Here is a 26,380-nt window from a genome sequence, read left to right on the forward strand (position 1 = left end):
TGGCAACCACGCCTTCGTCCTCCTGCTTTCCCATTCCTTGTCTGCATAATATGGAGCTGAAACAATTGCCAGTTCTGGCTTTAGCTTTTCTTGTCAAAACTGTCCCGGTTTTGCCATCTGTTCCACAGTCTTACTGCTGCCCTAAACCTGCACTTTTTGATACCCCTGCTCACTTAGAAAGTCATGAACATATTGTAGCAAAGTTAATTTCTTTTGCTTTAGTTAAAAGTAAAATAAATCAAATCCTGGAAATGAAAACAGAGCTTCTCCATTTGTTGGAATAAAGACTTCTTTTAGTGTGGTTTTCTGAAGAAGGGAGACTTAGGGGATTGAGCCGTTTGTCCATCTGCTTTTCACTTCATCCTTAATAACTTTTGAACAATTCCATCCAGATTTGACAGGGAATGGAAGTATTAAAGGTAATTCATTTTTTGCAAGAAAATGGGGGCCTGGGTGGAGGAGAGAGACAAAAATAGGTGTCCCCTCTGTCTGCAGCATAAGCTTAAGAATAATCTGTGCTTAGGCTTTTGCTAGCCAAGTTGCAAGTGTCTCCTGGCTGCCTAGGTACTGCAGTAATCTCGGCGTTCCCAGCACGTGTTACCGAGTCTCGCTTAGGCAGAAGCTGAGGGGCCTCGAAAGGGAGACGGGGGCATAGGGAATGTTGCTGGCGAGCTGGAAATTTAGGGAAGGAATGAAATCAATGGAAATCGGGGCTGTTGGAGCTATCAGTATGATTGATGGACCAACTAGCTTTCAGGTTCCATCGGGTACTGCAGTTTGGTGACCCTGGACTTGAGAGCTCTGTTGGTTGAGGGTGCATCTGTGGTGTTTGCCTGGCTGGGCAATAACCAAAATACAAGAATTTGTATGTATACAAATGTATACAATATGTATACAAAATATTCACATTGTGTCGGAGAAATCAGCACTCGGAAGTGGAGCCGGACAGTTACTTTGGCAAATGTTTTATTCACTCAAAATGCTGGTTTAAGCTGGACAGAACAAGCTGTGAATTTAGATGGAAGAAGTCAATAGTTTCCGCCGAAAAAAAGAAAAAAATTGAGAGGAATGCTGGAAAATACATTGCCATAATATTTTATTTTTCCAGGCTCAAGTCGTTAGTTGAATGAGCACTTTTAACGAAATCAGGATGGAAAATGTAGGGAGGGTGACTCCTATAATGGGGGGGTGTTGGCATGGAACGTAGGAACCCTGCGTTTGCAACACTTTCTGCAGGAACTTGAATTTGTACAACCAGATTTCCCACGCGTATGATTTGCCAAATCTCTTCCTGTCTCTTGCATTTGACAGAAGTAGGGCACTGGACTTTTTCTTGTATGTGCATTTGGTAAAATATTGATATTCCTGCATCCGTGGTGACTGTGGGAAGGAACCACCACCTGGAATTTTTCACTGCCCGTGCCTCTGTTTTTCCTTGGTTCCTTTTGTCCTGGGCAAGCGCTGGAGATCCTGAGCGTACTTGCAGTCATGAGTCAGTGACAACCTCATGCTATTATTGTAAATAGCAACACGAACACTGTTTCTGCATGCGTTTTTTCACAGGCTTTGTCTTTCTCTCCCAACACTCCAGCCAAGGAATTTACAGAGCTTCTGAGTCAGCAGTCAGCTGCCTCGAGACAAAACTTGCAGGATACTGCAGATTGCAGCGTAGCCAACAAAGCATACAAAGGCCCTGGAAACCTGGCAAATAATTCTTGCCTGCCCTTGCTTTGCCTCCTGTAATTTCCATGATCTCTGACGTGTTGCTCACGGGTTCCAAGGGCTTTGGGTGTTTACATCAAGAATGCAGAGTTCTGGGGAGTGACTAATTGCAGTGACTGGAGCCTCCGTGTTTGACCTGTGGGCATAACTGACTTCACAGCCCGCACAAAATGGGATGCCTGCAGAGTGGCTGTGTTAGCGTGCCGCTCGGGCTGCGCTGCATTAAATCACCTGCTTTTGCAGGTTTGTCTCCTGGCTTGGCAAACCTTGAACACAGCACAGGAAGTTCCTACAATGGGAGTAGGTTGGATTTGAACTTTGGGATCTCGGAGCGGTGCAGAACCAGAGCTGCTTCGCTCCTATGGTGAAAGAGGACAGTAGGAGCAAGAGGAAGAAATGAGACCTGTGGTGTCCTTCCATCTGTATATGTGGACTAACAGACTTAAATGGCCACTCCACTAAATTTGGGTCATGTAACTTCTGTTGCTTTTCCTCAGGAAGTGTCAGTCGCCTGAAGGGCTGGTGCAAAGGGGGTGTTTGGATGCAAGAGGGGGGGGTTACATAGCCCAAAATAGTGTTCGGCTTGCAACACTGTGCTGATTGATGAGGCACATGGCTTTAGACGGAAGGTATTTTGTTGTATCTGTATTACGAAGACACGCTGAAATTACTCCTTCAGCAATTTGTTGGAGCTCTTTACGTTTGTCTTGAGAACAGAAGAGGAGACGCGGGCTTAAAGCACAGTGCCTTAGACCTCTGCAGTAGTGCGGTGTTTACCCTGAGGTGTAAGCCTGGAGTTTCCAGCTTCACAACAGTGAAATTGAACATTAAAAACAAGGAAATCTGTTAGTTCTGTCCTGCTTAGCGAGCAGTACTGATATGGACGTGGCATCACTATCAGCTGCTTAGAAAAACAGCTTTGTGTGCGCGAGTCCTCTAAGGTATTTGTCCTAATAAAGTCATAATTGCATTCTCCAGTATAACTTCTTGTTGTACTGTGGCTTCTGTAGGTAATTTTATTTTTATGTTTAATAACAAACAGTCTGTGGCTGTCTGTAAAGGTTTCCAGGTCTGTTTAAACGTAAGCAATAAATACCATGTTAAGGTGAAATGCAGGAGTGCCCAAACAAACTGCTGCACAGCTGTCATATGGGAAGGGAAGAGACATGAGCTGTAATGTTTGACTTGGCTTCCTGTCTGCTGGAAGCAGGAAAAGAGCTGGTGAGAATCTAAAAGTTTTTGTCCGAGTCCACATATTTCCTTTTTTACCTTAGTACCCTTTGCAAAAAAACCCAAAGGACGAAAAGCACCTCAGAAATGCTTTCACTCCCGTGGTTCCTGTGTACGTTCCCATGCTGCCCTCCTATCTGAAGGCCAACAGAACGACTCTTTCTTAGAGAGCAATCTATTATATGTATGTACTTAGTATTATGTATAAAAAGAAGAAGGAGATTTATTATATATAAAAAAGAGATAGGGAGGGAAAAATACCTACTCTTTAAACAAAATCTGCTATTTGTGACCCAAACAATTCATTCAGTAGGTCTGCCTGCTGCTTCTGAGGGATCCCAGAGTAGCACCTAAGAGTAGCAGTCCTCCTTTTAGCGTATTTATTCTGCTGAGGAGCCCAACTACCAGCTAGAATTTTATAGGGACCTGCGTATGAAAGAAGTTGAAAATCACAGCATAGTGGAAGTACTTTGGGAATCTCATGGGGATCATGTATCAGACACATTTCACTCCAGTGCTGCTTTGCTGACAAACAGGAATATATGCATAGGCTCTAGGTGAGGCAAAAGTTTATATTGCTTGATGCAACACAGACAGGCATTTTTTTTTCCCCAGTCTTGACATCTCTTCTTAAGCATTTGATTGCTGTTGGCAGGTTTAGTTTCTTTCTAGGAGTGCAGTAGCCATCATGGGTTTGTGTCACTGCACAAAAGCAGTGTTTGCAAGCTTCTGACAGAGGTGTCAGCTTGTGCTATGCCATCCTCTTTCCTCTATTTATCATGAGCAAAGGACCATGTCCGTTTAGAGTGAAGGAATCGAAACTTACTTTACTGGTGGAATATCAGCTCCTAAAGTGCTTTGTGGCAGTAGTAATTTTAAGACCAGCATGTCATCATTGCTGTTGTGTTACCACGGTGATCCGGTTAGCACAGTGATTGCTACATTATTAAGTCTATTTTCTGCTTTAAAACCTCTGCCAACTTCCAAACATCACATAACATCCACCACTTGTAACTTCTCTGCTGTTCATGTGAAATGAGTTTTGGTAAAACTTCCTAGGGACTGGCTCAGGTCAAGTACCCCTTGTCCTGTCGCTACAGGACAAGGGGTAACGGGTTTAAACTGAAAGTGGGGAGGGTTAGATTGGATATCAGGAAGAAATTCTTCACAGAGAGGGGGGGGAGGCACTGGAGCAGGTTGCCCAGAGAAGCTGTGGATGCCCCATCCCTGGAAGTGTTCAAGGCCAGGCTGGATGAGGCTTTGAGCAACCTGGTCTTATGGAAGGTGTCCCTGCCCATGGCAGGGGGTTTGGAACTGGATGGTCTGTAAGGTCCCTTCTAACCCAAACCATTCTGTGATTCTATGACTTAACGGAGGTGAGATGTCCCACTACTGTCTGCAGTGAGGCTCGGTGAGCTTGGGAGGCTCCATGTCAGTCAGCCTGGGCAGCACTTGTCAGGGTACCAATCAGTTGACTTACTTAGGGCTGATGCTTTACTAGTTACTGAGAGTCTGGGCTTTCAGTTCTGCAGGATGAGGTAAAATTTGTAAAAGAAAAAAAAGGGCAAACTCAGTTACATTTTCTTTTTCTTCTTTTATAGGTCAATAATGCTTGTAAGCCAGAAGTGAAAGTGGCTCAGCAGAGCAACATTGGGAAATCTGGCAGACTGGAAGAGAACAGCTGCCCCCCAGGGCAGCTGCCAAGTGTGAAGCATGGAGGACAGTAAGAACGGGAAGGTGAACCAGGCTCATGTTCTCTTTGACAGATTTGTCCAGGCTTCAACCTGCAAGGGGACTCTCAAGGCTTTCCAGGAGCTCTGCGACTACCTAGAACTAAAGCCCAAGGACTATCGTTCTTTCTATCACAAACTCAAATCCAAGCTAAATTACTGGAAAGCCAAAGCCTTGTGGGCCAAATTGGATAAAAGAGGCAGCCATAAGGACTATAAGAAGGGGAAAGCATGCGCCAACACGAAGGTAAGAGTCTTTCATTCTCGGTGGTCAAGAGAGCTGTTGCCCAGTTCGTCTCTGGAATACACAATAAAAATGTCTCAGTGTAGAACGATGTTTAACTGGTTGTCACTATAAGCCCAGGAGAGATTTAGGAATGTTCTCACCCGTATTATTTATAATACAGTCACAATTGGTTAGCATTTGACTTTCAGTCAAAAATTGCGTTTGCCACTACCAAATTTGACTCCCCACCTGAACAGGGAAAGCTAAACGGGAATCAGCAGAATGGAAATGTCCAAATACTTGTGATTTATTCAGAAGCAGCCTGCAAGTTTGTTTTATGTTTTTGTGCATCAATACTAGGGATGGGTTAGAAAATCTTAATTGGTATACCTTTGATTTTGGTAGGCTTTATCTTTTTTTTTTTTTTTTACACTTTTACTAGGCAATAAAAGGGACGTGAAACTTGATGTTGGAGTCTAGATAAAAAATATGTATGTTTGTGGAAATTTCCAATTTTAATTTGAAAATTCTCATGAGCCTCTCAAGAAAAGTGAACTTCGTTGCCATTTTGACAAAATATTCTATTTACCATTACTTAGAAAGTGATCATTTATATTCTAGGCTCAGATGAAAAAAAATGCTGTGGAAACTCATAACGCTTACTTTTAAAATGTTGGTATGTGTGGCATTCAGTGCAGGAATTCCTGCTTTTACACACACCCTATTTTTTAAAAAAAAAACCAAACATGAATTACTGTAAGCTGATATTTATGTGCTGCACCCTTGGACTGTACAGTATGAGCTTATCTATTTGTTTCTTTGTTACTGTAAGCAGTTCTTTATATCATTGAGCAAAATGTGAATGGAATAGATAATTTTTCCAAATAATCATACACCCTTCCTTTTTTAGAAAAGGAAGATAGCATGGAATATGATAAAATTAGAACAGGATTCTGCTCTTCTTCATTGAGGACAATAGATGCTGCTTTTTCTCTCTAATAGTCACCTATTGGGAGAAGGAAATATCTTAATTGGAGGAATTAATGACTAATTCCTCAATAGAGAACTGAGGGAGAAATAGATCCTGTTGAGGATATGTCAGTCATTTCAGAACTCTGGACTGCAGTTTAATTCCCAACTTGCTGTTAGCAAGTTATGTTCATGTCTTGATTGTTTATTCTGTTTCGCTTTTCAATGGCCATTTTCGTGTGGATGGTGGCACTTACAATTAATTACTGCAGAAACACTAGGAAAGATTACTGATGGACCAAGATCTGCTTGTCCTAGGTCCTGTAAAGATAATGCTTTCTGCACAGTTTGCAGTTGGTGCATTGGATTATAGGTAGCAGGTGCATATAGGCCAGCTTGGAAGAAAATAAATCAGTTGGGCAGTGTTGGTCATCATGGTGGGCACTAGCTTCAACGCTCCAGGAGTCCAGGCACTCTCAAGATTTACATTTTTCAGGCAGCATAAGAAAGGAGGGATTTACAGGAAGAGAAATGCAGTGATTTTTGTCTACATTTAGGAATAAACCTTCTCAGCACTATGGAAATCATAGGGAAAAATTCAAAATTGTTGGTCTGAAAACTTGACCGCACCTTGCTTTCATTGGATTCAGGAATTGGGTTTATTTTGCCTGAAACGTGGTAGGTAGAACTGAAATAGGGTGGTGAAGGCTGTGAAATGAAGACAGGTGGCTTATGTTTCGATGAGAAAGAGGTTGGTCGGGCTGTGGAAGCATGTAGAGGTATTAACGTATTTGGAGTAATAGAGTACCGGGGTGACTTTGCATCTGGGCTCTGAACATACCTTGGTCGGCAAGACTGTATGTGTTGACACTGAAGAAAAGGTTGCATTGATACAGGAGCTGCAACACGGAAGAAGAGATTTAGTGGAAGAGTAAGTGTATGACTTGGATAGTGCTTGATTATGAGGATGTACCAAAAGCAGATGTGAGTGGAGGTTGGCATCCAGCTGTGAAAGACGTTCAGAAAATTGGTTGTGACACTTCTCTAGAAGTGAAGTTGTGAGTGAGTTTAGAAGGAGTTCTAGTTCTGATTTGTCATGTTGGGCTTGTACTGACAAGGCAGCCACGAGGAGGTGTCAGAAAGGTACTGATTTTAGCTTGGGCAAAATGCAGTCAAAGCTGAGTTGGAAAAGTTTTGTGAATCTACAGCACTGCCAGGCTGCCTGAACCGGGGCCTGTCACTGAGGTGATGCCAAGGCAGATTGTAAGGAAAGACGATGAGGAGATGATGGGCGAAGCCCTGTTGGTGAGAGGACTGGGAGAAATGAGGGAATTCCTTCTGATAGTGCTCGGAAAGAATAGCTGGGGACATAGAGGAGTACCGAGTCTTAAAAGAAACCAGAAAAGGACACACTTTCAAGAAATACAGGTAGCCAACTGTCTGCAAACATCTCTTCACGTACAAATGAGAAGTTAGTGAAAGGAGTAAGGCATACTTGGAGTGGTGGTTGACTAAAGCGTTCACTAGAGACCTGTATGGTCCAAAAGCATAGCCTGTTCCACGCACCAAAGCCAAGCTGGAGAGAGCGTAGGATGCAACTGGAGAAGTGGGACCCAGAGGGTGACCGTAGAAGTGGCGTGCAGTGATCTTGGATATGGGGTGGTGGGGAGACAGACATTCATGGGACTATGCGTGATTCTTCCTTGTTTTAGGATGAGGGAAACCTCAGAGCTTGCTGGTGTTGGCGTGAAGGAGCAGAGGGGTGGGAGGGGGAATGATTGCAGTGGACATGTCAGTGATCAAGCTGAATGGGTCTCTGCTAGAGGAGAGGGACGACTTATTCCGTAGCTGCTCTCCTGTGTGGGTGACAGGGAGGAAAGAGTAAGGGAGAAGAGGAGTGGAAGCAAGGCAGAGAGTGTAATTTACCAGTGTTTCTAAGAAGCTGGTTTTGAGATGCTCTGTAGAAACACAAGAAAAAAGGGTGGATGGTGACTAAATTAAGGTGGCACCCCCTGTGCCCCAACTCAGAAACATATAGAACTGTGGGTTTGGGATTCATGCCATTTTGGGTAGTGAAATTAGTAGCTGAGAGAAAATGAAATTCAGTTAATTTTTTTTTTTTTTTTTTTTTTGCTGTTAGTATGTCTTAAAGAATGCATACCTGTGATAATAAATGATTTTTGTGTGGCTTTGCATATAAAATTTAAAATTTTAATGTAAAGGAATTCTATATATATGTATTGTATTTTTCATATATGTTTCTGTTGATTACTTGTTTCATATTCTAACAGCATCTGCCATTAAATGTTTATATGTAATTCCTAATCATAACTATTCAAAGTAGAGCCCTCTTGAGAATTGAATCATACCTGATTTGATGTTTCCTGTATCACTTAGTTTTCTATTCCTGATGTTTAATGCAGTTTGCAAACCACCGATTAAAAATACTGAAGTTTAAGTGTGCAAGTGGAGATAGTAGAATTCAAACTAGAGGTCAGTGGTTTAGCCGTGCTGTCAGAACAAAAGTCAGTAATGTCTGTAGTAAGCTCGGCCTGTATGCACCCCAATGCATGCCAGGTCTGAAGTTCTCGCCCTCTGTCGCATTCCTCTTACTTCCCCATTTGAAAGTTGCTGAGGGAGTTGGGCAGGAGTTGGGCAGTTAGTGCCTCGCACGGTCAGCGTCTGGGTTAGCAAGAATTCAGATAATCAGCGTTGATGGAAGCAAGACTTGGACGTGACGGGTTGGTCAGATGTGAAGAGTTACAAATAGCGCGCTCTCTTTGTCGGTCCTACGGAGAATACAGGATTTCAGTTTGCGTCTCGTGTTCCATTAACATGGTGTTGTTACTGAAAACTTAATATAATCTGGCCGAAAGATCCTGAGCAAGAAGTGTGTCTGAGGGGTGAGACAGCTTGAGTGCATGGAGTCACGGAGGGGAAAGGGAACAAGGAACAGCAGTCGCTGCCTGATGTACTTGGCGTCTCGTGTAGTCACTGCTGCCTGTGAGAGTATCAGGGGGTAGGTTTCTACCAGAGAGCTGAAACTGGATGAAGTGCTAGAGGTGGAAAAGGGAGTAGAATCTTTTCCTCTGTTTCTAATTGTGCTTAAAACTAATTTTGTGTTTTAACAACATAATTTAGATAGTTAAAGGAAAAAAAAGACAATGTTGGCCATGAATTACTTCAGATTACCATATATTTTATATCCAGAACATCTAACACCACCTAGATGTTAACCACATCCTTGTTTGGGGGCAGGGGGGAAAGTTGTGGAGAAAAATGTTTTTACATTTCCATGACAGAATTACAGGCAATTAATTTATAATTTCCTGAGTTTGAATAGTCTGCTATCAGTACGATTCCTTTGCTGTTGTGTACTCCATCACAACTATTTTATGTGGGGAGAGTTATCAAAGGATGTCACCCAACTCAATGTAGTTTTCTTGCTTATTGAATCCAGGCTCTTTGAAGATTGTAGTTGTCAGATGAGCAAAATTATTACCTGAATAAATATGACACACTCAGCTAATTTTCTTACAAGTTTAAAAGAAGAAAGACTACATGGTGTTTGAGGGTTATACCTACTTACCCACATAGAAAAGGATGAATGTATTAGATCCTAATTGATTATCCCTTGACATCTGTTCAATATACAAGTCTATTTTGGAATTTAAAGGTTTGGTGATTGGGCTTGCCTTTTCTCCTGTATGCCTTCAGGTTCCTGAAACTAGTGAAGAAGCAGCGCTGTTATTCTTCCCTTCCGTTCCCTTCCCTCTAGACTTGGATCTCTGCCCTCGGATTTATGTGACTTCTTATACAGTAGACTTACTTTGAATTTGCATGTCAGTTGTTATGTCATCACTGCTGTAACTTGTATTGTTCTATTCATCATTCAGGCTTTATATTTGCAGTTTCACATCATTTGCAGAATTTATGCCCCAATGAATAACTGGTGAAAATGTGGTGACCTGTAAAAATTGGCATGTGGGGACAGCCAAAGAACAAAGAGCTTTGCTTTGGGATAGGCTATTTCTCAGAAGTTGGGGTCTGGTTAAGTTTTTCATACTTAAGGTCTTCTCAAAGGGTTTTGTTGTCCAGCCATAAGGGGATGTGGAAAATGCTCACGTGGCAGCAGCAGTCACCGCTGTAGCAGGGTCTTTATTCTGTGGATCTGGTTTATACTCGGTAGAAATCGAAGCACAAAAATAATATGACAGTGTGGGCTGTTTACTCCGTTCCTGTGAATGCACATAACGGTGCCAGCTCTCTTTGTGGACCTCAGTTTCTGTGGGCAGGAAGTGTCAACTGACTATTTTGGTGTTTTAATCCTAAAAGATAATCTTGCTGTATCATTTGTTTCTCCAAAAGTACTTCCAATGCTAAGTATGCAAGAGTTTTACATTCTCAAGTTGATTGTTAGCCTCTGATGGAAAAAGATACGAGAAGATGAAAGGCCTTTGATAATGACAAAGGTTAGGTTGGAGAAAACATGTTTTGGTGAAAGTTGACAAGTCACACAAAGTTCGTATTTATGTTGTATTTACTTTCCTGAAGTTTCCTTTCCTGCAGTGGTAGAAGCAGCAACATAGGTGTAACTTAGAGTTCTCTGACTGGGCTGCTGCCTGTGCTACTCCAAAAGGTGACGTTTATAAAAACACCAGCTTCTCCTGTGTTTATCTGCTTAGCCATTGCTATGCTACTCAGTGAGGATGAGGAGTGTTTGGTGTTCCTGAAGATTTTCTCAAGAGAGGCCACCTCAGACTTTGGAAATGGAGAGGAAGACACTGCACCACCTTTTGTTTGAAGGAAAAAAGCACGTGGATGGAACGAGGGGAAGAAGCCTTCAGAAGTATTGCTGTTCTCCACTTGGAGAATACACCTGGGCATCTCTTCTTAAAACAAGGGTTTGAAAGAGGCAGGTGACTTGCCTGCTTCTCCAGGTCTTTCACTGCGCTGTGCTAGGCTTTGTTTTCAGGTTTGTTTTAAGGTGTCGGTGGCAGGCATCAACACACTGATCTGAAATTTCAGCTTATGTTGCAGACAAAGAGCACTTACTCCTGAGTGCTGTGGGATGCTTGAAAGCTGTGGTGAAACCACCTTTTTCCTCCTAGGACTGTAAAGTCACCCTGTGCTGGTTGTTTTGCAGTGTCTGATCATTGGGGCTGGACCCTGTGGCCTTCGTACAGCCATCGACCTGTCATTCCTAGGAGCCAAGGTGGTGGTCATAGAAAAGAGGGATGCCTTCTCCCGCAACAACGTGCTGCATTTGTGGCCATTCACCATACATGACTTGAGGGGCCTCGGCGCCAAAAAGTTTTACGGCAAGTTCTGTGCAGGATCCATAGACCATATCAGTAAGTACGGCCGCTGGTAGGCACAGCAGTGCTCGGCCTTCACGGGGGAGAGGTGGGGGAGGGCATGGGGGTAGCCTGTTAAAATTTGGCCCACACCAGTCACTGCTCCCAAGTCCTTAGGGTGCAGTTCAGCATTAACTTTGCGTAGTGCGTTTCAGGCTAGACCTAGATGTGAAAGGAGGCATTACCACACATGCACTGTACATCTATCATCTTTTACACCTATTACTTTCCAAGCCATTATCTTTTTCCTAAAATGTAAAGTACATGTAAGGCTCGAGCTGTTTGGTTTTGTTTGGTTGGGGTTTTTCTTAGTGGATAATTTTCATGGTTTTGCTGTTATATTCCTGCAGCTGCCACTTTATTCTGTTTCTCTTGGGTATTGCAAGTGGCTTGTAAAAAAGAAAAAATTACTGAATGCTTTTGAACGTTCTTGGGAACGTTGATCTGGAAAACAGAGGAACAATTTTGGCTTTGTTAATTTTTGGAGGAGCAATTAAGATATTTTCAAGAACACTGTCAGCTTATGAATAAGTTTTGATTAAGCAGAGCTTTACATATTGAAATTGAGAAGAATTTTGATGATTCACAAATGCTGAGAAATGGGTCTCCTTTGAAAGCTGAATGCTTTGGTGAAGCAGGAGTCATTATTTTTCAGTTTTTCTTCTTTCTTTTTTTTTCCCCAAAATTTACTGGATGTGGCACAGCCAAGTTTTGCCCACCAGTCTGTGTTCTCCACTGGGCATATGTGGGAAGTATCAGGAGGCACAAACATCGTAGATAAGATTTGGCTTCTTGTCCAAAACAAAAACTGCTTTTTTATTGGCAATGGATGGTAAAACTGGAAGATCTTTGGAACGGTCGGTCTTGCAGATTGCTTCTTCCCTTCCAGTTTCTTGCCATTTTTATCCTTCCATTACTTGATGCATGATGCCTTCTTTTGTATCTCAGCACAGCTGAAATTGTTTCAGTGGAGCACTTTTTCATTTCAGTGTCTGAAAAACATGACAGAAAGGTGTATTCCTTCCAACTAAGAGGGTTTGCACACTGCCATTTTCATACCTGCTACCTGCATGAGCTGAAGAGGGATAGGTGGTGAGGAACTTAGGCCCTCCCTAACCCAAAGGTGCAGTTCAGTATTACAGCTAGGCTGACCGAATGGCTGGCTGGTTGCCATCTGTGACAAAAGTGCAGTCCTGCTCATGCTCTCTTCCCTCCCTCTCCTGCAGTGCATGGGCTGGTCGTTTCCCTTGTTGCTGGTTTGGGGACTGAAACATTACAGAATTATTTACTTTTTATTCGTTGAAAAGGGCTGGGGTTTGTTGGCATGCTGTGATACACACCATTGCTGCCCAGATGAAATGCTGGGAATGCAACGGGGAAAAAAAAGTAGTTGGCCTTTGAATTGGTTTATCAGCACTATCAGAGAGATGTGGGCACTTGTGCACTTCTCTTTCTTTATTGTCTGCTTTCTTGCAGGTATCCGTCAGCTCCAGCTTATCCTATTGAAGGTTGCCTTGATCTTGGGAATAGAGATCCATGTCAATGTGGAATTTCAGGGGCTTGTTTACCCTCCAGAGGACCAGGAGAATGAAAGCAAGTAGCATTGAAACGGGTAGTAGAGAAAGGGGAAGTTACGGTAGGATGCACAGACTGCTGCTCCTTAACGCCACTTGTGACTCCCAGGCTCCATTAATGAGAGTATTAATACACTTTTGCTTGAACTTTTAGTAGGATTTATTCATTCTAGTGACAAATTCAGATTAGTAACTGTATAAAACAAAGTCACCTGAAGTACTACACAGAAACAGACCACCACACGGTACATCGTAATTGCTCCTAAATTACACTTATGAGATGCCTTTGTAAAACAACTCCTTTCCTTCCTTCCACTGAAGATATTTATGGCAGTGAGTGATCCATATCTTACGTATCTTTGAGAAACCTGTTCTCCGATCACCATGGGAGATGGTGGCTTTACTTAACTGTTGGCATCCTATTAATTGAATAGGTCGTAAAGAAGTTGTAGTGATCCTTGAGAGTAATAGTCGGGGGGGTTTTGCTGGAGCTGTCTCTGCCTCTGATTCACACAGAATGGCTCTGCAAGTCAGTAACAGCCGTGTCAACAATATAGCTGTTCTGCAGGGTGTCCTTACTGTCCATGTGAGGAAGGGATTATGGATAGTAAGAAGTGGTTTTATGTATTTGTTCTATTATAAGCACTGTTTATGTTGTCATTAACTCGGGATTTATCAACAGGAATAGGTTGGCGTGCGTTGGTCCACCCGAAAACCCATCCAGTCTCTGAGTATGAGTTTGAAGTCATCATTGGAGGGGATGGCAGGAGGAACACCTTAGAAGGTAATGGTGTGTCCATAATTCACTTCCAAGTGGAACTTACCCTTAATTCCGATAGAAAAAAAATTGCCTTTACTGTCCCAATCAAAATCTGAGAAAATGTTTTATTAGTGAAAAGGGAGATGAAAAGTCCATGTGAAAATCCATTGATGTTCAAGACACGTGGGACATCTTTTTCCTCTTCCTGTCCACTAGCAATGGATTTAGGTGTTTTGACGTGGATAATTTTTCCTACATTTTTTCTTCAGTTGAGCAGTGTTGTAGCTCTCACTTTTGGCAGTAGGAATTGAAGGGTTGAATATTATTCTGTGTAGTAGGAAATTCTATCTTAATATTTTTGATGCAAGTTGAAATTTTTGGAAAAGGGGTAAGAAGGAGAGGAGAGCTTTTTCCCTAACAAGAGCTTTTATTTTTCTGATGAAGCAATTGTTGCTTTCTCTGTGAAGGGGTTTGTAAGTCATCAAATCCGTTCTTTCTCTCTTTTGTAAGAGCACCTGTGTGTGGAATGCTGAGCCTTCTCCGAAGGTGTGCTCTAGTGTTCAGTGTTCATACTTTATCCTTCCCACAGGGTTCCGCCGAAAAGAATTCCGTGGTAAACTCGCAATTGCTATCACAGCAAACTTCATCAATCGCAACACCACAGCTGAAGCCAAAGTAGAAGAGATCAGCGGTGTGGCCTTCATATTCAACCAGAAGTTCTTCCAGGATCTACGAGAAGCCACAGGTTGGCCAGCAATTGCCAGATTTCCAGTGAAAACCATTTGTCTTTATTATTACAGCTTTGTAACTCTGGTATCGTGTTTAATCAGTGAATGGGCACCTTGTGTGAGGAAGTCAGCCACTGCTGTCTCTCTTTGAAATCTGACTTCCTCGTTTTTACAGCTGTTCCGTGCAGCTGTACAAAGCAAATGCGTATCATTCAGATGTGTGTCCTTTTTGTCCAGAAGTGGAGAACTTACTTCCCTGAAGGTTTTCAGGAAATTTGAGTGCTAAATAGGAAAAGTCTGAATCCTGAGTTCAGCTTCCTGCATTCCACATCTGAATGCAAACTTCAGGGTGATAAGTACATTTTTTTAAGAGATAGCTATATGCAAGTGAAATGTGCTGTTTGTGGTTTGGTCAATTTTCATATTTTCAAGTCATCAAAAGCATGGGAGAAAGCTGCTTTGCATTCTCTAAGGCTTTCTAACCACATCGTTTCAATTCACTTTCTTCCGATAGAGCTTGTGTTACACGTGGCGCACAGCTTGTTCCCTCACTACCATGTCTTTTGTTCTGTCACAAGGTATTGACTTGGAGAACATTGTCTACTACAAAGATGATACGCACTACTTTGTCATGACTGCCAAAAAACAGAGCTTGCTGGAAAAAGGAGTGATTCGGCATGTGGGTATTAACTTCTCCTGTACTCTGTATTAGATTTCACTATGCTGAGGGAAGGGAAACACTTTTCTTTCATCCCATAATGTTTTTATACAGGTGTATTTTAGACCACAAATATATGTGTTTAATGCCCTTCTGAAGTATTTTGCGCCGTTAGAAGAGTGTTACGACATCTATCCTCTCCAAATTTTTATTCCTTTGTAGACTTGGGTGTTTCTTTCATGTTGAGATAAAATAAGCTTAAAGGACCTTTGATAGCTTAGTTGAGCTTCCCTTATTTTATGGGAATGAAACAACAGGAAGTGAAGAAAGCATTGGAATTAACTTTAATTCTGACAGAAGACGATTTAAAAGTCATTTGGCCACAAATTAATAAATAAGGATTTGGGGTCTTGTGCCTTTTATCTGAAGTGTGTGAAGAGAAATGCTCTGAAGTTTCTTAGCCCTTTCAGTCAGAAACGCTAGTAGGACTGATGGCTGTTGGCTATAAAAGATTTACAGATTTTTCTCTTGGAAGCATAAACACAGATAGGAATGAAAGAAATTGAAGGGCAAACCTGTGTCAGTGGGTTTGTAGGAGTTTTAATGCCAACTATTTCGTATACCAGTCTTAAACTTGTGGATTTGGCTATTGCACTTCTAATTTTCTCTTTTTGGCAGGATTATGCTGACACAGAGTTATTACTCTCACGGGAGAATGTGGACCAGGAGGCTCTGCTAAACTATGCCAGAGAAGCAGCTGACTTCTCCACTAATCAGCAGCTGCCATCGCTGGACTTTGCCATCAATCACTACGGTCAGCCAGATGTGGCCATGTTTGACTTCACGTGCATGTACGCATCGGAAAACGCAGCCCTGGTGCGAGAGCAGAACGGCCACCAGTTACTTGTGGCACTGGTTGGGGACAGTCTCTTGGAGGTTTGTGTTCTAAACTTGCTTGTAAATGGTGAATTGAAGCATAAGCACAAGCCATTGCACCCATCACTGAAAGGTGGACTTGCTATAAGATAGTTACTGTAAGGAAAGCTGCTGTTTGTTATATAAGGAAATGGGAGGTTTGAAGGAAGGGCAGGAGTATTGAGAAAACAATATTTAGGATGGCAATGATCTTGCTTAAGAAAATGTGTGCAGAGATTTTTTTTTTCTCAAGTTGTCTGTTCCATCTGTTTCTTACTGGGACAGTTAGACTCTCTACAGAACCAGCTGTAGGCCTGTTAATAATTAGCATTTTGTCATTGGTTAAAAAGCACAGTCTTGAAGAGAAGCTGTTAGGGTACTCCAGGCTATGAATTGTTGTTGGAAATAGAGGAACGTTGGCTTTGGGGGAGCTCATGGGTAATTCACCATATATCTGGCTTCCTCCAGCCCAGCAGGAGTGGAGCTTCAAGATAATTACTGTGCTATAATTTCCCAGTAGATTACCATCTGAATATATTCTTGATAGTTGTTTAAAATTTTCCCTAACTCATGCTTTTCCTTTCTCTTTTTCTTTTTTTTTTTTTTTTTTTGTAAACTATAATATTAGCCTTTCTGGCCAATGGGAACTGGAATAGCCAGGGGTTTTTTGGCTGCAATGGACTCTGCTTGGATGGTACGAAGTTGGTCACTTGGAGCTAGTCCTTTGGAAGTTCTGGCAGAGAGGTAATAGAGAAAATGAATACACTTTCAGTTCTAATCTAATCCTCCAATGTCTGTCTCATCATGCATTCTAGTTTCTTGTAGTACAAATATATAGAGTGGGAGAAACAAAGTCTCACTGTTTTTTAGGGGATGTTTGTGGGTATAATTCAGTCAAAGAAAAAATTTCCCTAAGGAGCTGGTAAACTAAAGTATATTTATAAAGAAATAAGAAATGTTGCAGGTGTTGGTCCTAGTTTTAAAAACAGATTAGACAAAGAGTTTTTGGTGGTTTCTCGTCTTACATGGAGAAAGTGAGCCTACTTGCTGTCACCAGCCTTGCAATAGCAAAGCAGATGAAGATGTAGATGCCTTTAAAGTACCAGAGACAAAAATTCTTGCCATTTCCTATTATCTTGTAAATACATTTTATGATTTTCTTTTAAGGAAGTGGAGACCTGCTTTTATTTTATGTTCTCCTAAATTGATTGCTTTGTTTCATATAAGCCAAACAGCACCTTGTGTTTCTTTTGGAGTATGGAGTTCTTCGTGTTCTTATCTTTGTTTTGAGTGTTGTTTTGGTAACTCCAGATGATACCTTAGAGATCACAACTTGGGTAGTTGAAAGATGGAGTAAGGAAAAGCAAGGTCTGACAGAACCTATTTTAAATCTAAGCAACTGCACCTTCTGACCATCAGGAGCTGTGGTATCATTTAAAAATTGTATAAATGGCCTAATGGATATTTAAAGTTCCATTTGGTTGAATTTTTAAAAATGGTGAAGATGATGTTGCAGTTGGAGCCAGACTTCCATCACCTGTCCGTTAGACATTTGCAGACAGCAGTAAGATCTTCCCCGAGCCCTCTCTTCTGCACGCTGAACAAACCCAGTTCCTTTGGCCTCTTCTTGCTGGGCAAGGGCTCCAGTCCCCTTGGTGGCCTTCTTCCTGAGTTGCTCCCATGTCTCAGTGTCTGTCTTGTATTGGGAACCCTTTCGGTTATGCTTAATGTCTTGTTTTCTTTCCTCCTTTTGATTTCCTGAGTTGTATTAAATTGCAGATTTTAATACATTTTAACTTACCTATTCAGTGTCTGAAGTGGTTAGATTTCTGATTTAAATGTTTATCTCTCTAGGATTAGTTTAGCAGTATTAGTAGTGATGCATCTCTTGAAAAAAACCCAAACCAAAACCGAACCACAAAACAACCAACGCGCAAAACCTAAAACAAACAAACAAGCCAAAACACAACCCAAAACTTTTTTTTTTTTTTTTAAATTTTCCCAAGGGAAAGCATTTATAGACTACTGCCTCAGACCACCCCTGAGAATGTGAGTAAAAACTTCAGCCACTACAGCATTGATCCTGCCACCCGGTATCCCAATATCAACGTCAACTTCTTGCGGCCACAGCAGGTAACTGGATTCTGAATGCTCCCAGTCTGCGTTGCCTTTCCAGAGCTGCAGCTGTGCTAATGATTTGGGGCCAGATAGGGACCTGATGAGGCAGTATAGCTTGGAGTAGTGAAAACCAGATATGTCAGTCACGAGTGGCTCTCTGTACTTTTAACAAATTCCTGTTTAGGAATGTTTTATTTGGACAGCATAACCTTGGTGCAATGATACGTGAAATGCATGCACGCGTGGATTTTCTTTGTAATAATCTAGTGTAGCAGTCTGTCACCTCGGTTTGGTATCCGCTGAGCAGCAGCAGTCAGCTAGACTGACTAGCTGTCTCTGTTGTTCTGGGGTTCTTGGACCAGAGATTTCTGCTCCTGAAGTGTACTTGTCTTCCGCTTTTGCCTTGGGATGGCTCCTTCTTGGCCTCCTCTTCCTGTAGGGATCTTGGGTGTGTGGCGTGTTGGTAATTCTTCATTTTTTGGTGTCATTTTAGGTACGCCACTTGTATAATACAGGAGACTTGAAAGACATTCACCTGGAAATAGAGAACTTTGTCAACTCTAGGACACCGAAGCTGACTCGGAATGGTAAGCCTGGCAACTGCTCGTTCCTTTCAGTGTTCTGGAACTGGATTAGTTCAGGACATAGAGCAGCAAGGCTCTGAAGCATTACTTAACCAGTCTTTTTAGGTTTTCTGATTTTTCAATTTTCAGTTAACATGTAACTATATTTTTGTTTGCCTAATTTCCCTTGCTTTATTATGCTGTTATATTTGCTTATGCAAATAAGGAGGTTTTTTCACCTCCTTTATCCTATAACAATGCCCTTACTTTGAGTGCAGAAGCCTAGCCTGAATTCACTCTAACAGTAAACTCTGAATTCTTACACACACAGCAGAAGGTATTTCTTGTGCAGTCGTCCATGTGCATCCTTTCCTTTACTTACTCTCATCTCTTAGCTTAACTAAATGAAACCTCACTTGGCTTGCATTATTCTGAAAGTTAGATGCCTTGTGATAATCATCTCTGTATCTGCCTACTTGTCCTGTACCCTGGGGGCTATGTTGAACTTTTCTTTTGGCACACCTTGCCTTTGGATGTCCAGATAGCGTCTGGGGACTCTCAGAATGGCACTTTGCTGCTAAGCCTCCCTTTCACTGCTGAATAGCTACGTAGACTTTTGATTTGTTCTTTGGCCTGCAACCACATCCCTTTAGGCTGTAATCTTGTCAGATCTTGCAGTAAGGTCAGGTCAAAACAGGTCAGGGCTTCTAAAGGAAAGCTTTCAAGAGAAGAGAAGAAGTTGCAGAAGTGCATTTGTAGTTCTTCTGTTAGAAATACTCTATCTGGGCTTGAGTGCTACTGTGTATCCTTTTGATCATATTTAAAACAAGCCTTTGTGACTGTTTTATGATTCCTGGGGCCCTTTTACAAGGGCTTGGGTGAGAACCCTGTCAAGTTATAACTTAGATAATTACTTGTTGTCATGGTTAAACACCAGCCAGCAACTAAGCACCACACAGCTGCTCATTCACTCACCCTTGGTGGGAGAGGGAGAGAATAGGAAGGGTAATAGAAAACTGGTGGGTTGAGATAACAACAATTTAATGGGTAAAGCAAAAGCTGTGCACATAGACAAAGCAGAACAAGGAATTCATTCGCTACTTCCCATGCATAGGCAGCTGTTCAGCCATCCCCAGGGAAGCAGGGCTCCATCATGCTTAGTTGGTCCTTGGGAAGACAAATGCCATCACCCCAAACATCCTTATTCCTTCAACTTTATATGCTGAGCTTGATGTCATACAGTATGGGGATATCCCTGTGGTCAGTTGGGCTCAGCTGTCCCGAATGTGTCCCCTTCCAACTCCTTGTGCACCCCCAGCCCGCTCGCCGATTGGGTGAGGAGCAGAAAAGGCCTTGATTCTCCAAGCACTGCTCAGAAGTAAGGAAAACATCCCTGTGTTAGCAACACTGTTTGCAGCACAAATCCAAAACACAGCTCTGTACTGGGTAGTCTGAAGAAAATTAAATCTTTCCCAGCCAAAACCAGCACATTATGTTTTAGCAAATTAAAATTCTTTTCTTGGATCCAAAATAGATAAGATTATATTAAAAAAGATAAAAAATTCTATCCTGTATTGCTGGATGTAGAAGGAGTTGCTTGTTTTCCTAAAGATTTTATTTGTTGATTCATTGTTTTTTATGTTGGTTCCAGAATTCCTGGAAGAGCTGTGGTACATGTCTACTTAAAAATGTGCTTTCTTGCAGAGTCTGTCGCTCGCTCTAGTAAATTGCTCAGTTGGTGCCAGAGGCAGACTGATGGATACGCTGGCGTAAATGTGACTGATCTCACGATGTCGTGGAAAAGCGGCCTAGCTCTATGTGCCATTATCCACAGATACCGTCCAGACTTAATGTGAGTAACTGGCTGTTTGGAATAACCGGGAAGAGCAGAACGTTAGTGATAGTTGGCACTGAGAGCATGGAGTCTGAGGCAATGCGTTTGTGACTTATGGAGAAATGGATTGAAATGAATTCAATTAAACTTGCTAGAAGGTAATGTATGGTGATTCACCAGCAGAGTGGAAGGTCATAATAGCTTGATGAATATGAAGATAAATGTGTTGTCGTTTTCCCTTCTGGCTGATTTGACAGAATTAAGCTTCAAATTGGTACTGACTGGAAAGCGTTACTGACTGACAGCTCTTTTCTCTGTGAAGTTAGTCAGCAGGAGTTCAGAGCTTCCGTTGAAGTTCTCACGAACAAGCCTCTACACAGCCCTTTACAGATGTTTAACAGTACCTCTTTTAAAAGACTTTTAGGCTGCTCTTTTTAGAAGTAATGACCCACAGTCTAAATAGAGACATTGCTGCTGTTTGTGCACTAACATGCTGATTGGATAACGGAGAGAGGCATCCTCTTACATTCTGTATTAGGTAAAACAGTGCCCAGATTCTGGAGGGGGGAAAACACTGGCTGGAAGTAGTAATAGGAGCAAAGACTCTGGTACTTTAATAGAAATCTGAAATGGCTTCAACTTCCCAAAGGGACATTAGAAAAAATAAATGCTAGACCTGTATTTAAAGACACAATCCAAGGCGAAGCATGCTGCAAAATCACTTGGTTATTCCATTCCATGTGCGCTGAATTACTGCTCTGTTGGTGTACTCGCGTTAACCTGAGGTAGTCTGTTGAATAGCTGCATAGCTTGTGGAGATTTCGGAGAGCTTTCTAAAGGGTTTATGTAACTCTCTACAAGCTACAGCATTTTGCACAGTTTTTAAATAGTTCTACAGGTTTTGCTAAAAGCCACAAGAACTAAAATATGGATCAGTCAAGAAAAAAAGGGCACAAAAGTGAAGGCTTAATTTCGTTCCAAGCACACAGAATATTTTACGTAGCAGGAAAAAGTAGTCTTCCAGCAAAGGAGGAAGTGAAGATATATTTCAGAGCTTAAAGCTTTAAGAAGAAAAACCTGGGTTTGGAGGAGGAGCAAAAAATGAAAAAAGAATATGTTTGAGCCGATGTTCACCACAATTAAGTAACATCAATTCTGCAATACAAAGAGGTTGCTGGGCAATAAATTTGAGAGGTTTTGGAGGAAAAAATCAAAGAGAGGATCCCTGAGTTCTTTCAGAAGACTGGTTTCTACTTGATTCAGTGCATGCTGTCTTTCTGCCCTTTATAGAGACTTTGATTCTTTGGATGAGCACAATGTGGAGAAGAATAACCAGCTGGCCTTTGATATCGCTGAAAAAGAGTTTGGAATATCTCCCATTATGACTGGAAAGGAAATGGCATCTGTCGGAGAGCCGGACAAACTGTCGATGGTGATGTACCTCACACAGTTCTACGAGATGTTCAGAGACACCATCCCCTCTAGCGGTAAGGACTTTGGGGCAGGTCTCTCCAATTTAACGGCAGCTTCAGGATAAATGTCTGTGCTTGAGTTACCTTCATGCTGCTTCTGCATAAGCTTAGGAGTCACTCAGTAACTTGCCATTACAAAAGTTGACTTATTGGTGCTGACCAAGACCCCATGTTAGCATCATCAGGAGCAAAAAAAGGAGTTGAGGCAAAATATGTTCTCCAAGTGATGTCCTCAAATAATAGCACCATAATAGTGTAGGTTTAGTAATATCACCATAGAAGTAATTTCTTGATATTCCCTTGTCCTACCTTTTTTTGCTAACAGAAAGTCTGGACCTGAATGCAGAAGAAAAAGCTGCCCTCATTGCCAGTACCAAATCGCCCATCTCTTTTCTCAGTAAACTAGGACAAAGCATCTCTCGGAAACGCACTCCAAAGGTAACCACACCACAGTCCTGAGAACTCTTGTGTCTGTCAGGCTGCTGTCCAAGTGGGTGGTACTCAAAATGTATGTGTAAGCGTGTATCTGGCATGGCACAAGGCATGACACTTGCCACTGCAGAATTACATCTGTAGTATGTACTCAATTACTGGTATATTTTAGTCTTAAAGTCCTGGCCTTGTGGTAGTATTTGGGGATATATTTTGTATTGGAACAGAACGGATTGCTCAGTTCTCAATTAGTTGAAAGTGTTAAAGAATGTCCAATTTGAAGGTGAGAACCCCCTTAAGTGTATGGAGAATGAGGCCAGAGAATTAAACAGTTGTGTTGCGAAACTTATTTAGGTATAGTGGTGACATTTATCTCCAGCCAGAAAGGTATTAGACTCCTTATCTCTGGGTTTTTTTCCTCCTCCTTCCATTTTCAGGACAAAAAAGAAAAGGAACTGGACGGTGCAGGAAAGAGGAGAAAAACCAGCCAATCTGAGGATGTAAGTATTGCAGTGAGGAAGGTGTCAGGGAGGAAGACATGTGGTAGGCTCCTTGTTCCTACTTCAGTCCTTTCATTTTTATATTCAGAGAAGGTTTATATGATACTTTTTAAAACAGAAATTAATTATTCTTCAGAGGTTACACTTTGTTGTAGCTTTAGTGCAAGTATTTTACTGATGAAAAAACAGTACACAACAAATGAAATGTTGCAGTTCCCTCATTCTGTTTTGACTGCAGTTTGATTTGATGAGGACACCAAGAATGAAACTTTCATTCAGAAGTCATGAAGTGTAGTCAGAATTTTCATTCATATTCAGTCTTTAGCCTTGGTTACGGCAAAAAGCACATGTTTCTAGTGTGCCCCATGAGGCAGTCCTTCACTTGAAATGTCTATATCCCAATTAGGTACAAGGGACTCTAAAATTTAGTGCTTGGAGTTGTCAGTGAAGGTTTGAAGATAGGCCTTTGCTTTGTGTCAGTGGGTTCATGGGAGTGTTTCACCTGTGCTCTCTTTGTTAGGTAAGCGTATCTCTTCTCCAGGGAGACCTTATTGCAGCCTTCCAGTACCTGAAGGGGCTACAAGGAAGCTGGGGGGGGCCTTTTTGCAAGGGCCTGTAGTGACAGGACAAGGGGTAACAGGGTTAAATTGAAAGCAGGGAGGTTTAGATTGGATGTAAGGAAGAAGTTCTTCCTGGAGAGGGTGGTGAGGCACTGGCACAGGTTGCCCAGAGAAGCTGTGGATGCCCCATCCCTGGAAGTGTTCAAGGCCAGGCTGGGTTGAGGCTTTGAGCAACCTGGTCTAGTGGAAGGTGTCCCTGCCCATGGCAGGGGGTTGGAACTGGATGGACTTTAAGGTCCCTTCCAACCCAAACCATTCTATGATTCTGTGAAATAAGGTTAAAAAGATAAGTAAAGTTTAACAGAACTTTTGACATGCCAAAGGAAATTGAAATGTGAACTTTCAAGTGCAGACTAGTAGATTTGTTTTCTACAGTGTTAGAAATCTATCACCACAAAGGGGTAGAATGGAAAAGATGTGATCCAGTTGCATCTCGTTAAATTTTGATATCGCTGATTTTCAGGAGGACATCCCACGAAGCTACAGAGAAGAAAGGCCCACCCTGGTGAGCGCCCTGACCGAGAGGAGAATTGATGCTGCCATTGGAAATCAGAACAAAGTCAAGTCTATGGCAACCCAGCTACTGGCCAAGTTTGAGGAGAATGCACCGGTGCAGTCCTCAAGCTTACGGAGACAGGTAGGAGATGGATAATAAACCCCTCTGTTTTGGAATTATGGAGGAAAATTATGAATAATAACATGCATTCCTTGTCAGGATGCTAATGGTGCTCTTCTCTTTCGAAGGCTGTCCTAGGGAAGAGTGAAGCTTACTCAAAAAAATTTAAATTTAGCACTATAGGATGGAGAAGGACTTACTAATAAAAATCTGTTTCCCTGTCATTGCCTGTGTTATGTTACATAATCTCTTTCAAAAACATCTTACCAGCAATTAGGTTTCTTTTATGACTATTATTGCTTTTCAAAAGCTTTCTAGGAACATCCCATTTCTAATGTTTAAGAACTATATCAGAAGTCATTTCTGATTTGAACTGGTTCATGCCTGGGTGTATGTGCTTGTTCTTGTGAGCCATGGTTAAGTTTTGAGTGTGTGTCAGTGCAGCCGATGAGTGCCTGGGAGTTTCTTTGCAATCAGCATGTTTCTGTGATTCCAAGTGAGGCTTCCTGATGGCTGCTGATTATTCAGGATGGTACCTGAACCACTGCAACTGCAGGGTGTTTGAGGTTAGACCGTGTCTCTCCGAGCTTCTGCAGTACCAGCAGTGTAAGGCTGAACGTGGTTGAAGTGCCTGAGTTCTTTCTCTGCTGCGCAGTCTGTCGTCGCAGCTTGTGCCGAGCTCTGTGCTGCCGTGGCCAGGCTGCGGGTGGGACCTGCCCTGGCTGCTTTAAAGCCAGGTCGTGTGTCTGTGCTACACTGCACACCAGTAGTGTAACATAATCTCAAAAGGGTGACATTTATCCCACCCTTTAGCAAGCAAACGTTTCCTCCGCCACTACATATTGCCTGCAATAACCAGGCTGATTTGAAGGGAAAATGAAAATACAGGGAAAGTCCCAAAGCATATATAGTCTCCCGTTTTTGGATGTTTTTTCCGTTTTTATATTTTACATGCTAAATGAATTCTCCCCTACCTTATTTTTTTTTTCTTAAATGTTTGTCTGTCTTGTTCTGTATCCCATTCCTCTGGCTTTCTTTGAGTTTCCCTTACTGTTTTATCTTTCCTCCTTGGTCCCAACCCACTTTCCCTAAACGCAGCAACCTGTCCTGCCTTATCAAGAACGTGTTCACAACCAACCATCCAGCAGACGAGAGCAGGGCCGTCTTGCTCCCATACCCCAGTGGAAACAGGTAAAGACACTGATTATGAATACAATGCATTGCCTGCACCCAGCACCACCTGTCACTGTCCTGTTTTTAAACCAGTCCTTTTCTAGCACCTTGTTGGGAGTTCATTGTTTTAAATAATGGAACTTTTAATGAATAAAATCAACATCTACCTCTAGTAATGATGCATGGTTTAATGTTTCAAAAGGATTTAGTCAAATTTTCCCTGCCCTCTCATGCTAGTTTCAACTTCCCAGGGTTTCAGTGGATGTTTTAGCAGAAATCTTGCCTACAGATGCAACCTAGCGTAGATATTTCATCATCTGGACTTTTCTGTTTAAAAAAAGACTTCTCTGTTTAAAAAAAGAAAGAAAATACGTAAGTAATTATTGCAACCAGTGGGGTTAAATGTGTCACGCCATCTATGATATTAAAGCTCTTCCTTGGTATAAGTAGTGAAATTGGTTATCAGTTTTGCTATTCACATGTGGAGTCTTGTGTTCTGCAGTTACAGAAGACTGTAGATTCCTGCATTACTGTGATTTAAGTAGATTTTAGGTTTTCTGCCACAGAGGGAGTCAGAATAGGGATCAACAGCAGAAAAATCAGCAGGTATCAAATTTTATTTTCTCGCGTGTGTTTTGACTCAGTGTCATTGCCAGTGGTTTTCTCTCAGCACTACACTTTCAAATACAAGGCGTGCAATAGACACTCTTTTCAGGCAGATAGGAATACCTATCTCACTGGCTTCCTCTGCTTCCACTGTTTCCCTGTCCAAATGGCCTCCTCATGTTTCCAGTAGTGCTGAGATGTTTTTCTGGCAGCCATAATCTGGAGAAACGTCTGCTTCTTCCTGGTTGCAGTTTAACCAGAGCATACTTTGGAGTCGAGAGGAAGAAGTCACACTGGTTTGGAAATTTACTGTTCTGCATGTTTAGAGTTTCACGTTGAACTTCATGTTCAAGGCATTCAACACAATTAGTGCTGCGTGTCCTGACCAGTGCCATGATCTGGGAAATTCCTCCCCGAGAAAGAAGACCTAGACCCAGGGGAATTGTTGTCAGTAGGACTGTCAAGAGACTCTTAAAAATATGTCAGCATTATGTTTAGTTTTCTTGACTGGGTATCTTTTCTTCTGCATTCTGTGTCATCAAAGTCTTCTTTGTAGACTAAGGAGCACTTTCGGGTG

The 26,380-nt window shown here is 42.0% G+C and overlaps 1 protein-coding gene across 1 annotated transcript in view; it reads left to right on the forward strand.

The window, feature by feature from the left end:
- Positions 1-4,587: 4,587 nt before the first annotated feature.
- Positions 4,588-26,380, forward strand: part of MICAL3 (microtubule associated monooxygenase, calponin and LIM domain containing 3) — a 40,470-nt gene continuing 18,677 nt past the window's right edge. The window contains exons 1-15 of the mRNA XM_010157478.1: positions 4,588-4,929; positions 11,024-11,231; positions 12,711-12,827; positions 13,491-13,592; positions 14,158-14,313; positions 14,875-14,975; positions 15,633-15,890; positions 16,498-16,613; positions 17,876-18,002; positions 18,481-18,574; positions 20,255-20,402; positions 21,675-21,871; positions 22,182-22,294; positions 22,726-22,788; positions 23,872-24,045. Coding sequence (XP_010155780.1) covers positions 4,666-4,929; positions 11,024-11,231; positions 12,711-12,827; positions 13,491-13,592; positions 14,158-14,313; positions 14,875-14,975; positions 15,633-15,890; positions 16,498-16,613; positions 17,876-18,002; positions 18,481-18,574; positions 20,255-20,402; positions 21,675-21,871; positions 22,182-22,294; positions 22,726-22,788; positions 23,872-24,045 — 2,238 coding nt within the window. The 5' untranslated portion in view covers positions 4,588-4,665. The remainder of the gene's footprint in view (positions 4,930-11,023; positions 11,232-12,710; positions 12,828-13,490; positions 13,593-14,157; positions 14,314-14,874; positions 14,976-15,632; positions 15,891-16,497; positions 16,614-17,875; positions 18,003-18,480; positions 18,575-20,254; positions 20,403-21,674; positions 21,872-22,181; positions 22,295-22,725; positions 22,789-23,871; positions 24,046-26,380) is intronic.

Source organism: Eurypyga helias, unplaced genomic scaffold, assembly GCF_000690775.1.
Source record: "Eurypyga helias isolate BGI_N326 unplaced genomic scaffold, ASM69077v1 scaffold9588, whole genome shotgun sequence".
Taxonomy (NCBI): Eukaryota; Metazoa; Chordata; class Aves; order Eurypygiformes; family Eurypygidae; genus Eurypyga; species Eurypyga helias.